At 36.7% G+C, this 25,241-nt stretch overlaps 1 protein-coding gene across 4 annotated transcripts in view; it reads right to left on the reverse strand.

Moving 5' to 3' along the window:
- Window positions 1–25,241, reverse strand: part of Auh (AU RNA binding methylglutaconyl-CoA hydratase) — a 159,105-nt gene that overhangs the window by 63,787 nt on the left and 70,077 nt on the right. For 2 of the 4 annotated variants that reach the window (XM_078030673.1, XM_078030671.1), the window contains one exon: window positions 24,554–24,610. The exons of 1 other annotated variant lie outside the window; for it this stretch is intronic. In XM_078030673.1, the coding sequence (XP_077886799.1) occupies window positions 24,554–24,610 (57 nt within the window). Of the gene's footprint in view, window positions 1–1,326; window positions 1,392–24,553; window positions 24,611–25,241 lie in introns of all 4 variants that reach the window. One more of the 4 variants, XR_013430008.1, reaches the window with a different exon arrangement.

A 25,241-nucleotide genomic window follows, 5' to 3' on the forward strand; every position in this document is an offset into this window, starting at 1 on the left:
AATTTAATTTCACCTTTGTGACACTGAAAGTAGTACCTGGTCTTAATAATAATAATAATAATAATAACAACAATGTTACCAATTAATAGTGGTAAGTCTAAGTGGTCAGCTGGGAAAGAAAATGCAACTAAAGTACAGTGTCTTTACTCAGTTAAGAAACCACAGCACTTCCTCTTCTAGCGAAGATGGGGTGGCAAAGGCTGGATTCACCTTCCTGCCTGAAACACCAGACAAGAGGTTTCAGGACTCCGAGGCAACAAAGGGCAGCTGTAGGCCCCTGAATGGCAGAAAACAAGGTGAGCCCTGTGAGTGTCTGCCCCTCGAGATGTGGAGAGCTTCCAGGACAGGACCCAGAGAAGAAAAACCTAAGCTACGCCAGTGGACCTTTTCCCTTCAAAAGAAGCTGAGAGTCAGAAGAGATCCATGTGACAGGAGTGTGCAGGGCAGGGATGAATAAAACTCTAGAAATCCTGAGGTTTCAGCAGAGCATTGAACCACTGAGTGTGTCAGCAAGCTGCTGAGGCCAGGGGAACCAACAGAGGCAGCAGAGATTCAGGAAGCTCAATGAACACCAGGCAAAAGAAACACGGCAACACCACACCAAAGCCCACTGTGATTCAGATTGCTCAAAACCAGTGAGAACTAAAACCTTAAAAGCAGTTACAGAGAAAAGCCTGTTATATACATAGAACAAGGAAGAGGATGACAGAAGATTTCTTGTCAGGAAATACTATGCAACAAAGAAGACAACAGAACATCTTTAAAACTAAAGGAAAAACAAATGACAACCTAGAATTCCATATCTAGCAAAAAGATTTTCAAATACAGAGGTAAAACAAAAACTTTTTCAGACATTCAAAAGCTGAGTTTAAGCCAGGCACAGTAGTGCACACCTGTAATCCCAGCTACTCAGGAGGCTGAGGCAGGAGGATTGCAAGTTCAAGGCCAGCCTGGGCAAAGTATTGAGTCTTTCTCTCAAAATAAAAATGTAAAAAGGGCTAGGATACAGCTCAGTGGTGAAGCACCCAGATTCAATCCCCAGTATCAAAAAAAAAAAAAAAAAAAAAAGAAAGAAAGAACACTAAGTGTATCACCAGAAAACATACACTTCAGAAAAGAAGATAACAGAGGGAAATATGGTCTACACAGAGAAATAAAAAGACTTGGCAATAATTATGTAGGTAAAAATATAAGACTTTTCCTAATTACTTAAATCTCTCAAGAATAATTAACTATGCAAACAAAGGTATAACAGTGAAGTATACATGTAAGTCAAATGCAAAAAAACAGTAACATAAAGGTCAGAGAAAAAAACGAAATACTTACTATCATATGAAATGGTTTATCACTTGATGGCAGACTGTCATAATTAAAGATGTACAGTAAACATCCTAAAACAATAAAAAATAGCAAAATAAAAACGAATAGTATAAAAACCAATGAAGATAACACAGCATCATAAAAATATTTGATTAATCCAAATGACAGCAAAAAGAAAACAGGAACAAAAACAGACGGAATAGAAAAAAATAAGAAAATGAGAAATTTAAACAACAATGTGAATAATTAAATTAAACTTAAATGACTTGAATCTCCCAAATAAAAGGCAGTGGTTGTGAGATAGGATTAAAAAACAAGGCTCACCAGCATGCTGACTAACAAACACACAGACTAAGAATATAGGGAGGAGAGCCCAGAAATGAACTAGAAAGGGCTGCATCTGGCCATCCTAGTCAAACGTACACTGCAGAGGCCATATGAATATCAGACACCGATTTTCAAAGCAAAGAACATTACTAAGGGGGAAAAAAAGATGATTTTAAAAATAATACAGGGCTGGGGATGTGGCTCAAGCGGTAGCGCGCTCGCCTGGCATGCGTGCGGCCCGGGTTCGATCCTCAGCACCACATACCAACAAAGATGTTGTGTCCGCCGAGAACTAAAAAATAAATATTAAAAATTCTCTCTCTCTCTCCTCTCTCACTAAAAAAAAAATAAATAAAAAATAAATAAAAATAAAAATAATACAAAGGTCAATTCACCAAGAGATGTGAGCAAACTAAATAAATGTCTGTGCTCTTAACAGAACTTCAAAATACATATGGCAAATACAACAGAACTACAAAGAGAAAGGTGATGAGTTTACAATTACAGTTGGAAATGCAAATTCTGATCTCTCAACAATTGTCAGAATAAGTGGAAAGAAAACCAAGAAAGGCATAGAAAATCTGAATAACGCTGTCAACCAACTTAATTTGTATTTACAGAACATTCTGCCAGACAAGAACTGAACATTAAAAAATGCTGAGAAGATCTAACAAAAATAGACACCGTGGTTCTAAAAAGTCAGGAAGATATGAAGTCTCCACAAACTGATGAAAAGACTGAATGTAACCTCAATCAAAATTCCAGCAGGATTTTATAGAAATTGACATGCTGGTTCCAAAATTCATACAGAAACACGAAGGATCTAGATTAGATAAAACAACTTTGACAAATAAGTAGAAAAACTAATACTACCTGATTTCAAGATTATAATGCTACAGTACTCAACACAGTATAGTATTGGTATTAAAACAAATAATTGGACAGAACTGTCCAGCTATAAACCACACATATAAAAACACTTCATTTTTTTTAAAACAAAGGTACAACAAATGATGCTGGAACAAGCAGTGTCTTTATGTACAAAGAATATTAATCCATACCTCACACCATATACAAAAACTGAATAAAAATGAATCAGAGATATAAATTTAAATCAAATCAAGAAAAGTTCTAAAAAAATAGGAGAAAAATATTTGTGACTTTATGCAAGAATTTCTGAGAAATCACACCAAAAACATAATGTGTGAAAGAACAAACTGATAAACTAGACTCTGTCAAAATTAACATCTTTTGCTGTTTGAAAGACATAGTTAAGAGAATAAAGTCACAGATGGAAAGAAAACATTTATGAAGCATATACTGAATAAAGGACTTGTATTTATAATGCTCAAAATAAAAAAACTCAAAACTCAAAATTGAAACAACCCAATAAACAAGTAAAACATCTGAATAGCTATGTCACCAGAGAAGAAATACAGATGACAGAAAGGAAGCTCAATACCATCAGACATTAAGGAAATGCAAAATACAACCACAATGAGATACCCTCCTCCAGTGAGAAAGACTAAAATCAAAAAGACTGACCTCTGAGGAGTTCATAACCCACTTCAATCTAATGTATGAAATATGATATGTCAAGAGCTTTGTAATGTTGTGAACAACCAATAAAAAAAATAAAAAAATTAAAAAATAAAAAAAGACTGACCTCACCCAGCAACCGCAGGGATGTGTGAAAAAACTCCGACTTCCCTTGCTGCCAGTGAGATCCTCCCATACTGCCAACACCAACACAGCATGTACCACCAGACTGGTAGTATATTAAAAGTACAAACACACACCTACCACGCGGAACCCTTTCAGTCCTAGGCACTGGCCCTTAGTAACTGAAAGCATACATCCATACGAAGGCTCGTACATATCCTGTTCCCAGCAGCTCTATTCATAACAGCCAAAACCGAAAATAAGCTAGGTGTGAGGAGACAGACTGTGGCATACCCGTAAGATGCAATACCATTCAGCAATGGGAAGAAATTAGTATTTCAAGAGAAAGAAGTCAGGCAAATAAAAGATTACACAATGTATGATAATCACAAAATCCTAGAAAATGAAAACTAATGTACTGCGATAAGAAGTAGTTTGGTGGTTTCATAACAAAATTTCAGCGGGGCGGGGAGTGGTTATGTTCTTTATTTTGACTGTGGCTATGATTTCATGGATGTATACATGTCAAAAGACATAGTATCATGTGTATATATCAAAACATTTAGTACCAAATTGTATGCTAAAACATGTGGTTAATTGTATGTCAACCATACCTCCTTAAAGCTTTACAAGTACACAGTAAAGCTCAGGAAAGCTTTATAACTTGTTAAAGGCATTTGAAAAGAAGAAAAGTTACAGCTAGCACCAATTAGGAACTAACAAGTGCTAATCTTTACAGTGTGCCAGCTACTGTTACAGGCAGTTTACACGTCTGTCCTAGTCAGTTCTCACGACTCTATGAGCATTATTATTAGCTTCGTTTTACAAAAGCAGCAGTGGGAAAGGGAAAAATAATCTGCTTAAAGACATACAATTTTGTGACAGTATTTTTTTCCAGCCCAGAGCACCTCACTGGGAAGGTTCCGCGGCGAGTGCCTACTGTACTTCACAGGTGGAGAAAAGCTAAGCTGATAGGTGCGTGTAATTTCTATAAGTGAAAGAAAAGGACTCTTAATTTCCAAATGAGAGTTCCTTTCATCATGAGGCCAGGCACAGAAGTTCTCAGATGAAACACCATGGGCACACACCAAAACATGCCTCTAGGACTGAACAGCTCACGCCCCTTCTCACATTACAGGCACTGCAGAGTTAAAACATCAGTCACCAAATGATGATGTGGGAAAAGGGAATTCAATTTTATTTTTAAAGGATGAGAGAAATGAACTTCCACACTTCCTAATTTTCAGGGAAAACTAATTTACTGTCTTTCATTAACTTTCCACATATTTTATTTACTTACTCTGAGACACGGGTAGTTTTATTTGTTGGTTTGTTTGTTTGGTACTGGGGATTGAACCCAGGGGCACTTAATATTCCCGGACCTTTTTATTTTTAATTTCATGACAGGGTCTTGCTAAATTGCTTAGGGCCTCGCTAAGTTGCTGAGACTGGCTTGATACTCACGATTCTCCTGCCTCAGCCTCCTGAGCCACTGGGATTACAAGCATGCACCACGAGGCCCAGCAAGGACAGGCTTTTGACATCTGCTTTCTACAGTGCTTCAAGTGATTCTTGAGACCATCTATTTAGCATGATACATAAAACAAACATTACAGACTATTAAAATGCAAATAAAGCTATCTTAATCACAGTTGGCCAAAAGGAAAGTAACATGCACCTCAAAAAATGAATATTCTTCTTTTTAAAAACACAACATGCTAGGTATTAAAAACAAGAAAAAATTAAAATGAGAATAACAGACACATCAATTTGAGATTATAAAAAGCAACTGAATCAAAATCATCAATTATTTTATTATATAATTTGGACATATAAAATAATAAAACTACTTTTTACAAAGAAAACTGGCAGTTAAATAACTTATTCCTATGATATTAATGCTGCAGTGTATTTTATAGACCCACTCTGAAGTTCACTGCCATCTTCAGGGGAAGAAATACATTCATTCAGTAATACTGAGTTCCTACCAACAGACCACATCCCTTGGTCTCACACACTGGGGAACAAGAGTCAACCCGTGACCCCACAAAGATTTAAAACTTGTATAGTATTACATTTATGATCTATTTTGAGCTGGTGTTTCGACAAGTTTGATGTTTAAATCAAGATTCCTTTTTATTATTCTTCTGCATGTAGCTGCCCAATTTTTGTAATATCATAATTGCTCCCCTGAAGCCCCTCTGTACCTGTCAAATATCAACTGACCACGCTCCTATGCATCTACTTCTAGATTCTGCTGTGGGGCAGAGGGACAGATCAACAGATCTACCCTTCCACTAATAATACATGAGTGTGCAGAGGCCTGACTTCTGGTGCAGTCTTTAAAGTGCCTCATCTACTAGCAGAGACATGGGCACAGCTCAGGAGTGAATGTCCAGGGGTTCGCAAAACAACGCTGTAGACTTATTTTTGCTCACTCTTCTATTCATCATCTCTCTGGTGCTGTGCGGTGCTCTGGGATGCTCTGCTTTGGGGGCCCTCTGGCCAGAACACTGGGGCTATATTTACATTACTTTGTCTTGGGCTTCCAATGACTATGCCAGTGCCAAAGGTCAAGGGGTGGAAAGAAAACCCACAAAGAAAAAGCAATGGGTACTTGTCTCGCCCTCTGAGATCACAGCTCTTTGGATTAAAGAAGATGGTTGCCCTCCTTTGGAATTTTTGGTGTTTTGGTTCCTCACAGCAACTGCTAACCTTCTAAGCAAAGTATTTCTCCATGCATCAAGCCTGAATTAAAGAGAGTTTTCTCTGTCTGTACCAAAGTCCATTTGTAAGTTTCAGCATGCCTTTGGACCAGGTCAGTAAATGCTAAATGAATCCCACATTTTTATTTTCAGCCCAGACTGGCATTGGTATAACGGTCTGCTTGACTAATACTACACTTAGACATTCAACGGTGAGTTTTAACCAAGAACGTGTGAAACAATCTTCCAAATCTGACTATCTGTGTCTTGGTAGAAGGAAACTTCCCTTTTCAGTTCCTGCAGTCGGAATCCCTGGAGCCATTCCTGCATCTCTCTTTCCAATCTGTCAAGACATTCCCTTTACTCCAACTTTGAGGGACACCCAGAGTCCAAAGACATCCCTATGTTCACAAGAACAAGCCGTTCCCAGCCCACATCATACATAGATTCTAGCAGGAACAGGAGTCCTCCTTCTAACCTGCCCTGTTATTGCCCCCTTCTAGCACAGTGATCACAATGAAGCTTTAAAACTTTAAAGAGCATGTTGCATTTCTGTTGGCAAATCCAAGGGACAGTACTGTAACAAACACCGCTATGATCTCTCCCTCTTCCCCACTGCTTCTTCGACAGCACCAACACTACACTCCTCCTCTGCCTCCCTACCATGGCTGTGGTGATGCAGCACACTCTCCCACCTAAGCCCTTTGGAGTGGGTTTCATCTCTGTAGCAATGCTTTTGCCAAGATCCGTATGATTAATTTGTTGAAGGCTTTTATCTTAACTCCCATATTACCTTCCCAGTGAGGCATCCCCTGAACCCTTGTTTTACAGTGTATGCCTCCACCACCGTCAGCTGCCCTCCCCTCTCTTGTTCTACAGAACTTTGCACTTCGACCATAAGACACAACCTGCCATCTGCTGTGCCTACTGTTCCTGTGCTAGCAGGTAGGTGCATAGTGGCAGGATCTTGTTTGTTCACAGCTACTTCTCCAATGTCTACATCACTGCAGGGCTCAACAAATGTTTGCTAAGTGAATAATATGTTTGGAACACGGTGTGTGAATAAGGGGAGCAATTGCAGGACTGAGGTCAGAAGGGTGGCCAGAGAACTACTTGTAGGCTTTGCCAACTGAGACTTACAGATTCTTGTTTCATGATGCCAGACAGAACTCACACTATTTTCTCTAAACTCAAAATACACAGTTTTAAATTGTTTGATTACACACTTTATTGAATAGGGCAGTTAAGATACTGTACGCATGTTCAAACTCTCCTACTAGGTTTCAGAAAGTCAATTCCAAGGGGTGATGGCCGAGTTCTACATATCTTTCCTCCACAGCAACTAACAAAGTGGAAAGTCAATAATTACTACCCAAACACCCTCATTAAATATAAGGAGGTGGTCACTGAATTGCAATTTAACATATAAAGAAACGAGGCTTTGCAGTGTGTATCCTTATGTTCGAGGTATATTGATCAAAACACCAAAGACTTCAGAAAGGCGAATGAGTGCTAGATTTTAAGGAAGTCACCTCAGGAAGCACTACACAAGGTCCAACAATGCTGTCCATTGTTCATAACACTGGTAAAATGTGTGACGTTCTCAAGCCTCTTAAGAAAATTCGTCTTATTTTTGTTGTTATATTTTTCTTCTTCCTGAAACAGTATGACCTTCTTCATCAGATCTGGCACAGAAAGATCTTTTGCTATTTATGAAAATCAAATTCACCCTCACAGGATAAAGATGAGTCATAGCTGAGGATATTCAAAAGATAAGCTCAGATTCTGATGTAAATTCTAAGAGAATTTCAACAAAGGTTATAAACAACCCTTTCCAAAATGACTACTGTGTTCAGGACAACACACACAGGATTTAAAAATCCATCATTACTTCATAGACACACCTTAAAATAGAGTTCCTGGAAAAGATGCCAAGAGACTGCCTTACTGCTAAACAGCAAACAATGACGCACAGTGACGTCCCCAGCCCTTCCCCCTGGGGAACAGAAAATGAGACAAAACTGGGGGAGGCTCTTTTTTTGGTTCCATGAAACCTGAGTGTGCTATACTGTGTGTGTGTGTGTGTGTGTGTGTGTGTGTGTGTGTGTGTGTGTGTGTGTAAGGTTTCTAAGAGAATGCTAAAATTATACCCACAGTTATTCACTACCTTAATCAAGTGACCAAAGTTATCATCACCAGAAGTGAGAGAACCTAATATTTAGTGCTATATAATAAAATACCAATACAACATTGAGCATCACCCATTTGGCAGCCTCCAGAAAACATTTTAACTTAAACCTAACTATGAGGAAATACTGAGTGAAATTCAAAATGTGCAAACTTTATGAGATAATCTGCTAAACTCAAAAGAAATTAGAACTCAGGTGGGGGAAATGTGGAGATGGTGGCTAAAGTTTAAAAAGTTCAGTTAGATAGGAGAACAGATCCAAGAGATCCATTGTATCCTGAGTAATTACAGTTGAAATAATATATTGCATCCATAAAAATTGCCAAGAGAGATTCTAATTATTCTCATTACATAGATGCACACTACAGCATACGGTGTGGCAAAATTAGCATATATCAGTGTGTGTTTACATAAATATAGTGTATTGTATACAATTTTTACTTGTCAAAAATTAAGGTGGTAGCAGAGGGGATATCTAGGCAGAAACCCTCGACTCCACAACAGCCCAGAAAGAAGCAGTGAAAGAACAGCTGACCAAAGAGAAGCACAGACCCACAACAGGCGTTTTCTGAGGATAAGCCCAAGCAACCAGCAGAGAACATCAACCCAATCCTCACAAAGAGATTCACAGAGGAGCACCCACAGACACAAGCCAACATACAGTGCACACAGATATAAGCCCACTGACCTGCAACCTGCACATGCTAGAGAAGGCAGAAGTCCTACACCCCCTGACAAGCCATCCAGCACATCAACCAGAATACAGCTCTCTACCTTAGACCACTATAATATATATATTCTGAAATGTATGTGGGGGAACACACATTAGCTATGACAGCCCTGGATACCCAAAGTTTTTCTTCAGAAGGGCATGCAAGACTGTATCCCCTAACAGGGAGTAACCTAGATGTTAAGTTACAGACAATTAGAGACCATCTCCTCCAAGCCAACAGAAAACCAGTAGGTACCTGCACACACCAAAGACAGGAGCGGGGTTCCTCCAACTATATCAGAGGAGGGCTGCTATGATCAAAACCTCCACACCGTGGGAAACTTAGAAGTAAAGCTGTGGAGTGGTGGGAATCTTGTAAAGGTTCCAAATTCTGATAAAATCCAAATCAGGAAGACATGAATAAGAAACTCCCACTTTGGCAGGGAATATCAAAAGCAACTCTAACACCAATTTTGATCTTAGAGGTATTACTTTCCATATTGAATTCACAGAGTTTCCCTTATTATTCATACTGCTGCCCTTGACCCAATTGATTGCATTTCTTATCAGGCTTTAAAGCATTTACTGGAATCATTCTTTCTTTTCCTAGCTCAAGTTTATAACTGCTCCTCTTACTCCCTCCATTCCCTCCAGTACTGCCTGCAACTGTCGCAATCTCCTCCTATTTTGTTTTCTTTTTCTTATTGCAGTTTTTCTATTTTTTCTTTTTTCTTTGACCACATTTTCTCTTCTTCCTCTTTCAAGCACTACTCCGTGTATGTAATAGTAATTTTATTACCTTAATAATGAATTTAATTTAATTACTAATTAAGCAATCTGTTGCTTTAATAACTGTTCAACCTATTCAAGAACATTACAACAATCTTAATTGGATTAGAGGAACTATGGTTCAGTAAGTTTTAATTCCCCACCTCCGCCTTAAGGTTTACTGGTATGTGGCTTTGCTTGGAAGTGGTTGTAGTTAATAAGGGTTAGTATCTTTTTTCAAAGTGGTGCTGATACTGGGCACAGAAGACACATACTGAGTGGGTATATCAATACTTGGATATCCACTCATCCTGGGACACTTAAGAGAAAGAAGCACACTCAACAATTCCGCGCCTAGAAGTAGAAGAGATAACCACCCAAGTAGGTGGGGAGACATACAAACAATATGAAAAAACAAGAAAACAAAGCACATTAAACAGCCCGTAACACTTCAATCAATGATCTCCTGACACCACAGTGGAGGAAACATTGTATGAAGAATTTAGAACGTTCATAATTAAAGTGTTCAATGAACTAAAAGATGAAAGAAATGAGCTTAGAGAGAAAATACAGGAAGTGAAAGATCATTTCAATAAAGAGAGACTCTGAAAAAAAAAACCACACAAATCTTAGAAATGAAAGACTCAATAAATCAAATTAAAATTCAACTGGAAACATCCCCAACAGATTAGACCACAGAGAAGACAGACTCTTAGGCCCTGAAAACAAAGTATATAATATTGAAAATAAAACTGACAATAAAGAAAAGATGTTTAGAGACCATGTATGGAATATTAAAGCAATCAGGGATAACATTTGGAGGCCAAATCTAAGAATCACTGGCATAGTAGAAGACACTGAAATGCAAACTAAAGAAATACAAAACTTTTTTGGGGGGTAGGGGAGCATCAGTATTTGGAACTGAACTCACGGGCACTCGACCACTGAGCCACATCTCCAGCCCAATTTTGGATTTCATTTAGAGACAGGGTCTCACTGAGTTGCTTGGTACCTTACTAAGTTGCTTTGAATCTGTGATCCTCCCACCTTAGCCTCCCCAGCTGCTGGGATTACAGGCATGTGCCAGTGCACCCGCCAAGAAATACAAAACTTTTTAATGAAACTATCAGAAGATTTTCCAAGAGACACTAGAACTCCAAACAGGCAAGATAAAAAAGGATCCTCTCCAAAACACGTTATATTTAAAATGCATAAGACACTGAACAAACATAGAATTTTAAAAGCCACATCAGAAAAACAGCAGGTCACATTCAGAAGTCAATTAAGACTCTCCACTGATTTCTCAGCCCCAAATCTAGAAGCCCAGAGGACTTGAAATAATATATACTCAGCCCTTAAAGATAACAGGTACCAACCAAAACTATTATCCAGCAAAACTATTCTTCAAAAGTGAAATTACAATGAAAATGTTCCATGGTGATCAGAAAATGAAAGAATTCATAACCACTAAGTCAGTATTATAAAACATACCCAATGAAATATTTCATGCAGAAGAAAAATAAATATGAGAGCCAGTATATGAAAACATCTCACTAGAATAATAACCAATTACAGAAGAATTAAGTTTAAATTAAGCATTAGAAACAACTCAAAACGGCAGGGAACAAAAAAACATCTTTCTATAATAACACTGAATGTAAATGGTCTAAGATATGCAGTCAAAAGACAGACTGGCAAAAATGATTAAAAAATAAGACTCAATCACACATTTTTTTTTTATAAGAGACTCACATTACAACCAAAGACATTCACAGGATAAAGGTAAAACGAATGATGGGAAAAGATATACTATGCAAATGGAAACCAAAAGCAAGCAGCAGTAACTATTCTAATATCTCACAAAGAGACTTCAAGCCAAAATTAATCAGAATAGACAAGGAAGGTCACGTCATACTAGTTTAGGGAATTATCAAACAGGATATAATGACTGCAAATGTGTACACTCATCTATGTATATAGAATAAAACTTTCTCACAGACCCCAGTACAAAAACACTGGGTGACTTCAACACACCTATCTCACCAACACAGAAGTCACCCAGACGTAAACTAAGTAAAGACTCTACAGAACTAAAAATACTACTAGTTAAATGGATCTAACAGACATCTATCGAATATTTCATCCATCAAAAACCAAATTACTTTCTTTCTTCTCAGCTGCATGTGAAACCTTCTCTAAAACAGCTCATATTTTAGGACACAAAACAAGATTTTTTTTAAAAAGGGGGGGCAGGGAGATAATCTCTGGTATCTTGTAAGATCATAGTGGAATGTATTAGAGCTCAATAACAAGATATAAAGCAGAAACTATTCTAACAGGGAGATTAATTCATACACTTTGAGTGAGAAATGAGTCATGGAAAACATCAGGAGAAGTAAAATAAATCCTTAGAAACAAATAAAAATAGAGATATAACATAACAAAATCTCTGTGAAAGTATGAAGACATTTCTAAGAGGAAAGTTTATAGCACTGAGTGCCAACATTTAAGAAATCAGAAAGATCCCAAAATGGCAACCGAATGTTACCCCTCAAGGCTCTAGAAAAGAAGAAACTAATTTCAAAATCAATAGAAAACAGGAAATAATAAGGTCAGAGCCAAAATTAATGAAATTAAGAGAAAAACATACAAAGGACAAAGGGAACAAGGAGATGGTTCTTTGAAAAGATAACAAGATTGATAAACTAACCACAGACAACACCCAAATCAACAAAATAAGAAATGAAAAAGAAGACATCAACACACATAATTCTGAAATCCAGAGGATCATTAGAAATCGTTTTAAAGATATATACTCCAATAAACTGGAAAACCTGGAAGATCCTAACCAATGTCTAGATAAACAACTAAAGACCAATACCCCTGAAGAAAACAGATGCAAAAATCCCTAATTTAAATATTAGCAAACCTCACTCAAAAATACATTAGGAAGATAGTAGTACACCATGATCCAGTGAGTTTCACTCAGGAATGCAAGTTTGGTTCAACATATCCAAATCAATACATGTAATTCACCATATAAATAGAACTAAGGGCAAGAATCATACAATCATCTCAATAGATGCAGGAAAAAAGTCTGGCAAAATCCAGCACTTTTTCATGCTAAAAATGCTGGAGAAACTATGAACAAAAGGAACTTACCATAAAATTATAAAGGCTATCTATGACAAATCCAATCCAGAATAATACCGAATGAATAAAAACCAAAAGCATTTCTTCTAAAATCAAGAACAAGGCAAGGATGTCCACTCTCACCACTCCAATTCAAATTAGTTCCTTGAAACCCTAACTAGGACAATCAGGCAAAAAGGAAATTAATGGGATCATAAATAGGAAAAGAAGTTAAATTAAATCAACAGCTTTCCTATACTCAAATAATGAGCCAACTGAGACAGAAATCAGGAAAACTATCCCATTAACAATAACCTCAAAAAATAAAATATTTAAGAATAAATCTAAACAAGGAGGTAAACGACCCCTATAATGAAAACTACAGAACACTAAAGAAAGAAACTGAAAAAGACCTCAGAAACTGGAAAGACCTCCCATATTCTTGGATAGGCAGAATTAATATTGTCGATAAATGGCCATACTACAAAAAGCAATATGTAGATTTAATGCAATCCCCATCAAAACACGACATTCTTCACAGAACTAGGAAAGAAAGTCCTTAAAAGTTCATTTAAGAAGAAAAAAAAAGACCCTCAAAACCAATCAAATACTCAGCAAGAGTAATGCTAGAGTCATCACAATACTTGATCTCAAATTATACTATAGAACTACAGTAACAAAAATGCATGTTATTGGCATCAAAACAGACATGAAGACAAAATAGAATAGAATAGAATAGAATAGAATAGAATAGAATAGAATAGAATAGAATAGAATAGAATAGAATAGAACAGAACAGAATAGAACAGAATAGAATACACAGAGACAAACCCAAACAAGGACAGTCATCTGATACTCAAGTCTTTCAAACAAATAGTGCTAGGAAAACTGGATATCCATACAAAGAAGAATCCTTTTTGCCTTGCACAAAACTCAACTCAAAGTGGGTCAAAACAGTACTTAGACCAAAAATTTTACATATGCTAGAAGAAAACATAGGTTCAACACTCTGACATAATGGCACCAGTACCTAAATTCCTTAATAGGATTCCTAAATCTCAAATAATAAAACCAAGAATCACAAGTGGGACGGCATCAAACTAAAAACATTCTGCAAGGCAAAGGAAATAATTGAGCATGAAGACAGAGAGCTTACAGAATGAGAGAAAAATCTGCCAGCTACTCCAGACAGGGGATCAATTAATCCAGGATATATAAAGAACTCAAAAAGTCTAAAACAAAAAAACATAAATAATCAATTGAATAAATGGGCAAAAGAACTAAACACACGTCTCAAAAGAAGAAATTAGAGTTGGGCATGGTGGTGTACACCTGTAATCCCAGTGGCTCAGGAGGCTTAGGCAGGAGGATGAATTCAAAGCCAGCCTAAGCAAATCAGTGAGGCCCTAAGCAACTCAGTGAGATCCTGTCTCAAAATAAATATTTTTAAATATATTTTTAAAAAATTATTTTTAAATATATTTTTAAAAAAGAAGAAATAAAAATGGTTAACAAAGATATGAAAAAATATTCGATATCCCTAAATATCAGGGAAATGCAAATCAAAACTATGTTAAGATTTCAAGCGCCAGGCACATGGGCACATGTATACCTGTAATCCCAGCAGGTGGGGAGGCTAAAGCAGGAGGATGGTGGGTTCAAAGCCAGCCCCAGTAAGAGCTATGTATAAACAACTCAAAGAGATCCTGTCTCTAAATCAAATATAAAATAGGGCTGGGATATGGCTCAATGGTCAAGTGCCCCTGAGTTCAATTCTGGTACCCCTGTCCCACCAAAAAAAGATTTCACCTCACTCCAATTACAATGACAATCATAAAAAATACAAATAATAAAAATATGCTGGCAAGGACGTGGGGATAAAGGTGTTTCTCATACACTGTTGGTGGGACTACACAACCACTTTGGAAAGAAGTATGGAGATTCCTCAAAAGACTAGGAATAGAACTACCATTAAACACACCTACCTAACTCCTTGGTATTTATTCAAAGGAACTAAAATCAGCATACTAAATCTTTTTTGGTGGTACCAGGCATTGGTCTATGTTCCCTCAACTCTTTTCAGCTTTCATGAACAGGACAACCTCAGGAAAAAGGTCAGAAAACTTTTAAAATTCTATATTTGTTAAACTCATAATTTTGATCCAATATGCATAGGTTAATATGTTTTTCTGATTACATTCTGCTTTATTCTAAGGCAAATTTACAAGGGTTAACTCTCAATCAAATAGGTTTTTAAAAAATAAGCTACAAGGCTTTTGTTTGTCTGTTTGCTTTGTGTGGGTGCACCTGTGTACTGTCTGACTCTATGTAATGCCACGTCTATATATTTGGTACAAAAAATTGACATATGAGCTCATAGATTAAAATTTTAAAAAAATGGATCCAAATACTTTTGGTTAATATGATTTAAAAGGGTCAATTCAAATGGGAAAATAGATAAAAGTACAAATGTCTTTAAAGTTACTAATGCACAGTTTTGTTTCTAGATGGTTAAACAGCTGTTAAAATGTTAATGTCTATAAAGTATTCGATATCCATGTCTCTAGGATTTTTATTCAACAAAAAAAGATTACTAATACTATTTAATGCACTTGACAGATAACTTGTTTTTTAAAAAAAAGATACATAAATTACATCTAAATGTATATGAAATGAATCATGGATGTGTTTGCTAGAGACATCTAATTGGTTTACAAAGTTAAAATGCTGACTCTTAAATATAATATCAAGTACTCTTAACTCCTTAAATTCCAGAAGGTAAAATATTTGAACAATGTTGGCATTTTCATAAATTGATAAACTAAAAAGGAAATTTAAAATTATCTTGTGTTAAAGTTAACTCAAAATGGATCAAGGAGCTTGATATCAAATCAGAGACATGGCGTCTGATAGAAGAAAAAGTTGGCTACGATCTACATACAGTGGGGTCGGGCTCCAAATTCCTCAATAGGACACCCATAGCACAAGAGTTAATAACTAGAATCAAAAAATGGGACTTATTCAAACTAAAAAGTTTTTCCTCAGCAAAAGAAACAATAAGAGAGGTAAATAGGGAGCCTACATCCTGGGAACAAATCTTTACTCCTCACACTTCAGATAGAGTCCTAATATCCAGAGTATACAAAGAACTCAAAAAATTAGACAATAAGATAACAAATAACCCAATCAACAAATGGGCCAAGGACCTGAACAGACACTTCTCAGAGGAGGACATACAATCAATCAACAAGTACATGAAAAAATGCTCACCATCGCTAGCAGTCAGAGAAATGCAAATCAAAACCACCCTAAGATACCATCTCACTCCAGTAAGATTGGCAGCCATTATGAAGTCAAACAACAACAAGTGCTGGCGAGGATGTGGGGAAAAGGGTACACTGGTTCATTGTTGGTGGGACCGCAAATTGGTGCAGCCAATTTGGAAAGCAGTATGGAGATTTCTTGGAAAGCTGGGAATGGAACCACCATTTGACCTAGCTATTCCCCTTCTCGGTCTATTCCCTAAAGACCTAAAAAGAGCATGCTACAGGGACACTGCTACATCGATGTTCATAGCAGCATAATTCACAATAGCAAGACTGTGGAACCAACCTAGATGTCCTTCAATAGACGAATGGATTAAAAAAATGTGGCATTTATACACAATGGAGTATTACTCTGCATTAAAAAATGACAAAATCATTGAATTTGGAGGGAAATGGATGGCATTAGAGCAGATTATGCTAAGTGAAGCCAGCCAATCCCTAAAAAACAAATGCTAAAAGTCTTCTTTGATATAAGGAGAGTAACTAAGAACAGAGTAGGGACAAAGAGCATGAGAAGAAGATTAACATTAAACAGGGATAAGAGGTGGGAGGGAAAGGGCGAGAGAAGAGAAATTGTATGGAAATGGAAGGAGACCCTCAGGGTAATACAAAATTACATACAAGAGGAAGTGAGGGGAAAGGGAAAAATAATACAAGGGGGAGAAACGAATTAAAGTAGAGGGGGTAGAGAGAGAAGAGGGGAGGGGAGGGGGGGGATAGTAGAGGATAGGAAAGGCAGCAGAATACAACAGACACGAGTATGGCAAAATGTAAATCAATGGAAGTGTAACTGATGTGATTCTGCAATCTGTATACGGGGTAAAAATGGGAGTTCATAACCCACTTGAATCAAAGTGTGAAATATGATATTTCAAGAACTATGTAATGTTTTGAACAACCAACAATTAAAAAAAAATTTTGTAGTTAAAAAAATTATCTTGTGTTATTATAAAAACAAAGTTACTGTAAATTACGAAGTCCCAACAGGTATAATTCTACATACAAGGAGTCAAGAGGTTTCAACTGTATTTCAATTAAACTACTGTAAATAACAAATATTTCATCTTATTAAAATAGATTAATTTATCTAAATTCAAAAATTTATAAGGTTTATTTCAAGGTACAAACAAACAAAGGATCAATGGATTAAAAATTATTAAAAAGTTCTAAATATAAAAATATATTTAATAAAAAACGTTTCCAGGTAAAAAGTCTTCATGTGATAAAATATAATTACAATACATGTAAGTAAACAATAAAAGGGTCTAATTAAGTAATATAAATGTCTATAAATAAAAGACAAATATTAAAAGGTGTATATGTAACTAAGTTGGTTATATATGTAACATAGTTGAAACTATTCAAGGTTGTTCCCTAAAGACAAATAATAATGTACTGATATATTTATATGTTAAAATAACAAAAACTTCTAAAAATATTAGTTACATTGTGTCTGTTAAGTTTTATCCCCTAGAACAAGTAATCTTGGAGAAATTAAGGTTTGTGCATCTGTGGCTAAACAGCAACTGTTATTTTAAAGTATTGTCCTACATTACAGAGTCTAGATTTTCCTTTAAAAGCTAACCTTGGTTAATATAAAAACATCAATAAAAATGTGGTAAATATGTTCATATCTTTCAGGTATACAAGTCTTTAAGGTAAAAAAGGTTTAAAGAAACATTTTATCAAGCTGGTATTCTCCAAACTAAAATTGTCTGTAATGGTAATTTAAACTTATAAAGATAATAAATTTTATTGGAGATTTATTTATATCATTTGATGTTTTGTAACCAAATCTTATGTTACCTTTTACAATAAAATACAAAAATTTAAAGATATTTTAAAAAGTAAGAGAGCCTAATTTTTTAAAGATTAATAATTTAAAACATTTTGCCACTTTTCCACCTGGAAAAAAAATGTTAAGGGCTCTCAGCCTTTCCTTAATTAATGTTTCAGATGTATGTCATATTGTACTACTAAAATTCATACAGAGTCAGAAAACAATATATGTAAAGTTTATAAAATTATATCTAAAAAGAGAGACAAAGATCAACTTTAAAACTAAAACATTTTACCTAAGATTGTGAAGAACCCTGCCTTACCTGAGATAAGGCTCTGCCTCCCATCTTACAGCATGTCAAAGTAGGCCACATTTCAGTTAATTTAAAGTTATATTCAAAAACTAAGTTTATTGGAAAAATTACTGTGATCTCAAATAAAAAATATAATGTATAACTCAGCCAAGGCTCAAAATTATATACAAGCTAAATATGTTTTTACTATTGTTAATTTCACTTTGTATTTTCATTATAACTAAAAAAAAAAAAATGTGACCACTACACTTAGAGCAACCAAGAGACCTTTACTGTGACAGTGTCTGATTAACACAAAAGAGAGAGAAAGAAAAAGAGAGAGAGAGAGAGAAGAAAAAAGAGAAAGGAAACAAAAGTGAGAAGGAGAATGAGAGACAGGGAAAGTGAGAGAAAAAAGAGAGAGCAAGAGAGGAGGAGCTGGCAAAAGAGACTTTTTATAGCCAAAATCTAATGGAGTCTCTGGGTCTGCAAGCTGCCTTGTTGGCATAGAGTGATTGGATCATACGGTAGATGCTAAGGTGTCATCTTCTCCTTCAGGCAGATCTTCAGCATTACATAAATTAATAAATAAAATAAGGATATTGTGTTATGTAAAAATTAACTGTAAAAGTTATAAACGTAAAAGTTAAAGCCCAGCATTCTTACTTTAAAACGGGTAAAACTAACTTGCTGGATGTTTAAGGCCAAATTTAAATATTAAGGTTAAAATAAAGGGGCCAAAGAAACCAATATTTGGCTCTTGCCCTCTAAATCAGCCTGAACCCAGGACAGGGGGGAAAAGCTTTGCAACTCCGGGCCACATAACCTCCCTATAAAGGAGATTAATGAGACCTCTGAAGAACAGAAAGCCAATGAGTGTACATGCTGCAAAAGAGGAGGGTCACTGAAAAAGGGAGACATGCCTGATGCTTCCAAGGGAAGCCATATAGTCAGCAAGACCCTGACCCATCCTAATGCAGAAGACACTAACAGAGCTAAAGTGCTGCTCACAAGTTCCCCAAAAAATGTCCTCCAAGGAAACTCAGCTGACTCTTACCAATAGATAGGAACAAGGTTAGTTTGACCAGCGTGGTCTTAACCACCTAGCAAAACAGTTAAAACCAAAGCACAGCCATTCCTGGACATTTAAAAACAAAAAACAGTTATTTTAATGTAACTTAAGATGTGTTAGCATCCCCAAAAATAAGTAAGACTGGAGACAACAGAGGAGAAATTCTTAGGCAAAAATGCCTGATAACTACCAATAAACATTGCCAGAAGTTTTTAGTCAGTTTAAGGCCTACAGATCTTCCTAACCTCCTACACAGGAAGATAAAATCAATGTTTATTAACATAATCACCTAGCCCTAAGTAACAAAGGATCTTTACTAAAAACAGAGGTTATGCCAAAAAGGTATTTTTACAAAAATCAGATGACATTAACAATAATCTAACTAAATGTTGTGTCTACATTCCTGATAATTCTGACAACGTTAAAGATTTATGTTCCCCCCCCCCCCAAAAAAAAAGTGCCTTATTAGGCTTTGTTAGGCCTTGTTATGGGGGACATTTTCTCAGGTCTTCCACCTCCTGGTAAACAGGTATTAATTTCTGCCATTTTCAAGATATTCATGGACAGGTTCCAGATGCTACAACTGCTATTTGTATTAACCTTACTTCAGCACTCAGGTCTTTTTGTTTCTCTCATAGAAGTGCCCACCCCAGGTAAATTTACATCCTGTTGCTCCTGAGCCAGATTTTTACCATGGACTCCTTGACCCATTCAGTTTCTAAAATGGGACTCCAAACTGCTTATCCACTGCACATTGCCCCTTTTCAGCTGGAAGTAGCAAGAACGGTCATCGCCCTTTTCCCTTACAGCAGTAGGAGGTCCCTAATATTAGAGAAAAAAATTACGGTCAACATAGATGTTCGCCAATATGTCTAGCTCAGGAAGATGTACCTGGGAAACTGCTCCCAAGATCACCCTGGGTGATCTCCCATAAAGAGACACTTGCTTCCACAACCCAACTTATAAGTGGGACAACTCCCTGTTCACCAAAGATTGTGCTTCCCGGGTCTCACTTCAAACTCCTTGACTAAATCTCCAACTGTCAATAGCTCTGCACGATGTGACCTACGATTTTGATGGAGTAAAGGAAAAGAACACCTGGACTTATTAAAAGGCCAGGCCCCACTGATTTATCAACATAGACTGGCTGCCCCCATTTTAGTTCCCCTCCTGGCTGGTTTGGGAAGTCCCTCATCCGTCAAATAGATATAGATCTAGGAAAACTAGAAAGGTCAATCTCCAAACTAGAGGTTTCACTAGACTCTCTGACAGAAATAGTCTTACAGAACAGATGAGGTCTAGATGGTCTCTTTCTGAAACAAGGAGGACTTTGTATGGCTCCAGGAGAAACTAGTTTCTCTGCAAACCATTCTGGGATAATAAAGGACAGTTTGGCGCTTGTGAGAAACAGGTTAAAGATAAGAGAGGAAACACTAGAAACTTCAGGCAATTAGTTCTAAAACCTATTCTCATGGTCCCCTTGGTTGACTACCATCATTTCAGCCATAGTTGGGCCCCTAGTCCTTCTCCTGATTGGTATTACTGTAGGACCCTGCCTCTTAAAAACCCTCCTAAACCATATACACAGGAATGTAGGTGAGGACAGTTATGGTCTTGCGAGCCCAGTACAGTCCCTTAGACACATAAAGATGGAAAAAAAAAAAAAAAAACTGAAGCCTAATGATGTGCAAGATTGACATCAAACCTACTAAAACCAGTGGGGAATGTGATAGTAGGAGCAAATGTGACTCCGTTTTGTTTTATGACTTCATCCTATAAAACAACCATGCCAAGTAGAGGAGTCATGACTGGAGCAATATGTTCTTTTCCTTTTGCTACAGAAACCTTTAGATGGGGTAGAGAGAGAAGATGGGAGGGGAGGGGAGGAGATGTGGAACCGATGTGAATCTGCAATCTGTATACGGGGTAAAAATGGGAGTTCATAACTCACTTGAATCAAATGTATGAAATATGATATGTCAAGAGCTCTGTAATGTTTTGAACAACTAATAATAAAAAAAAGAAAAGAAACCTTTAAGAACACAAAACTATCTAATGGGGTATTGTTTCTGTAACTAGGGTAAGGGGGCTCTGTTTCTGTAACTGGGGTGACTGGACTAACTGTGATTGGTTAGGCTTCCCTCCTCTTGACTGAACTGTCCCGCTTCTGTAACCCGGCTTGCTTGCATTGGCTAGACCCCCTGAACATCCCTTTTGCGGTTTTCAGGCTTATAAGGAGTGCCCTTGCAATTGTGTGGGGCTGATCAGGGGAACAGCTTTATGTTCTGGTTAGCCGCCACCAGTGTGCTTCAATAAAGGCTTGATTTGATTATACGTGAGTGATCTAGAAGTCAGTTTATGAAACCCTGTGATGAAGCTTTAACTATAACAGTACAATGAATCAAAATGCATTCTACTGTCATATATATATACACACACACACACACACACACACACACACACACATACATATATATAATTAAAATAAATAAATTTTTAAAAAAAGAAAAAGAGAATCAGCTATTTCGGGGGGTGGGGGGGCACGGTACCAGGAATTGAACTCAGAGGCACTCGACCACTGGGCCACATACCCAGCCCTTTTTTGTATTTTATTTAGAGACAGAGACTCACTGAGTTGCTTAGTGCCTCCCATTGCAGAGGCTGGCTCTGAACTCACAATCCTCCTGCCTCAGCCTCCGGAGTCACTGGGATAACAGACATGTGCCATTGTGCCCAGCCAGAACCAGCTATTATAAATAAATGGGAAAATATTAAAGCACTATAATTTTTATGATAAAATTTATTTAATAAAAATTAGAAAAATAATCCCATTCATGAGAAAACATAAGAACAAATTCATTCAAATCTACCAAAAAAAAAAAAAAAGTATTCTAATTAATGGGTCCACTTGAAAAGAATGCTGAAGACTTAAGTACACTGGGAGAAATTCTGATTTTGAAGTATAATCCATTTTTTTCATTATAGAAGTGTTTTAACTTTTGGTTGTTTTAATACAAAACACTTCATCTTCAAGGCATGGTAAGTATTCAAATTATCAAGTTCAGTTTCCTCCCATCTCCAATCTCCTCCACCTACTAATCCTTGTCTAAACGTATTACTTTAATATCATTGAAAAGTGACAGTATCAGTTTCCAAAGAGTGCTGTAACAAAAAAATACCACATATTAACAACAGAAATTTATTCTCTCAGTTTTGGAGGGCAGAAATCCAAAATCAAGGTCTCTGTGAGGCTGGATCCTCTGGAGACTCTGAAGGAGAAACTGTACCATGATGCCTTCCCCCACACTTTGGTGGCTGCAGACTCTCCTTGGCATTGTGTGGCTTATGCGTGCATTATTCCCCCGTCTTCACATGATCTTCTCTTCTGCCTGTCTCTTTTCTTTCTTGTAAGGATACTTTCTCATTGAACCTTAGAGTCCCTCAGATAATACAGGATATGCTCATTTTGAGACCCTTTAATTACATCTTTAATGGTCCTCTCTCCAAATAAGGTCACATTTATAGGCTCCTAGATTGCCATAGCTTGTGGGGAGGAACGAGGATGCACCATGCAAGCCACTATCTCTCTAGGATTAGTTATATCCTAATTACCCCTAAATGTTTATTTCTTAAAAGAAATTCCAAAATGTGCAATGTCACACTTTTTCTCCATTTCATTTTATTTCACAATTAGTTACCTGGTAATTTTTTTCAAATAGATTAATTCTCTTACAAACCCTTCTCTAGTGTTTTCATTAGTTACTATGGACAAGGTAGGCATGGTAGAACAGATAGATATTAAATGCTTTGGGCTTAAAAAATAGCATTTTTGTGGATGACCAAAATAGAATACTCTCGTGCATGAACTGAGTAGTCTTCAATTTCACTATAACTTAAGTTTAAATTTCTACCTACCTTATGTTTTAATTCTTTACCCTAGCCAGGACACATACTCTTTAAACATACAATTTAAACCTATTCATCTGCAGACATCTGTCATCTTCAACACTGTATTTAATTTTTACACCGTACAGTTATTTCATCCATAACACTGATAAGCTGTCATTTACGTGTGAAAGTGACCAAGGAAGGTTACTATACCATACACATCCTTAAGTGAAGACAACTGTTTCAAAGAAGGACATCATAAAATGGGAATATCTCCAAATTCTCTAAATCACAATAGCAAAAAATTCAGATTTATAAATGATGCAAAATTTCACTGTCAATGTTGAAATGGTGCTTTCTTTTATGACACTCACAAAAGCAGCAGCTCATCTATGTTCCTCATGGGAACAGAAGAAACAAAACCTCTTCAGCTCCAAATTCAGGCTATCCATGAACCCCAACCTTTGTCCTGCTGTTCAAAAACAAAAAATATGGCCCAAAGCCTGGGAAGATGCTCATTTGGATCTGAAATGTTCCCTAAAGGCCCATGTATTCAAGGCCTGGCCCCAGCTTTGTTTTCTTGGCTGGTGAGGCCTGGTAGGAGGAAGCGGGGTCACTGTGGGCATGCCATTAAAGGTAGTTTTGGAACTTAGGCCCCTTTTTCCCTCTTTGCCTTCCAGCTGCCATGTAATTTCTCACCACAGGTCCAAAAGCAATGGAACCAACCATGGACTGAAACTTCCAAAACCATGAGCCAAGGTAAACCTGTCCTCCTCCTACATGGTCTACCACAGGTATTTTGTCCCAGTGATACAAAGATGACCAACAGAGAAGCCATCTCTCCTCTTCTACTCAGGGTCTGACTGTGTGCAGGAAGCTCTCAGTTAGGGCACACACATTTAAATGCATGAATAAAAGTTTCAAAACTGGAGCTGGGGTTGTGGCTCAGTGGTAGAGCACTTGCCTAGCATGTGTGAGGCACTGGGTTCAATTCTCAGCACCACATATAAATAAATGAACTAAATAAAGGCCCATCGACATCCAAAAAATACTAAAAAAAAAAAAAAAAAAAAAAGTTTCAAAACTGCCAGGTAGTCCTTTAACAAAAGAGATCCAAGCAGTGATATCAATGTGGACTGTACAATAATTGAAAACTTAAAATAACATAGAAAAGCAAAGAAAACAGCACAAAAAGAAAGTAATAGCCAGTATATGACCACCATCTGCAGCTAAAAAGGAGCATATTTTGAATAGGGATTTCACTAAAATAGCCAACAATACAGTAGCCTCCTCTGCCTTTTCCATGAACAGAATTTTGCCTTAGACACTGTAACTGGGAACACAGTAAGAATACTGAGAGACAGGAGTGAACAACTCATACCTCCACCAGGAATAATTGCCAACTTTGTTTCAACCAGGCCCATTTTTGCAGAGGAAGCTAAAAATAAAAAAGAAAATTAAGAAACATACACATCATAGCATTAAAAACCACAACTTGAAAGAGTTAGTAAACTAAGATACATTAAAACACTGTTTACTAATTTAACTGGTGTCACTTTTTTTTAATCACTTCAAAAGATACTTAGAGAAACAAGAAAATACTCTAAATTACTTATATATAAGGAGAGTAACACAACATTTTCTGTTAAAAACTGCTTGGCAGTGAATTCGTTTTTGATGGTAAAAGACAAGAGTAACTATATTATTAGAGTTAATACTACCAAGTCACATTTGAAGGCTTGGATCTCAGTAATTATTCAGGATCAGGAGAGAGACTATGTCTGACAAGCACAAATGCTTTAGCTGCCTGTCTCTAGTTATTTCAACAAAGAGTTTTACTGTTTGACAGTTGAGAAGCATTCCTTTTTTTTATGTTTGTTTTCACAAGTACCTTACAACATCTTCATCATTTCTTAATGTGCATATTCAAATGTACTTAGACTATTTTTCACATCCTCATTACAAGAGCCTGCATTCTTTCAAAATGGATTCCAGATACCTTAGCTTGTCAATTGAAAAGCAAACTGATCTCTAGCACCATAAAACAATAACTGATTTCATCATTAAAA

The sequence above is a fragment of the Ictidomys tridecemlineatus genome, chromosome 13, assembly GCF_052094955.1.
Source record: "Ictidomys tridecemlineatus isolate mIctTri1 chromosome 13, mIctTri1.hap1, whole genome shotgun sequence".
NCBI classification, from domain to species: domain Eukaryota; kingdom Metazoa; phylum Chordata; class Mammalia; order Rodentia; family Sciuridae; genus Ictidomys; species Ictidomys tridecemlineatus.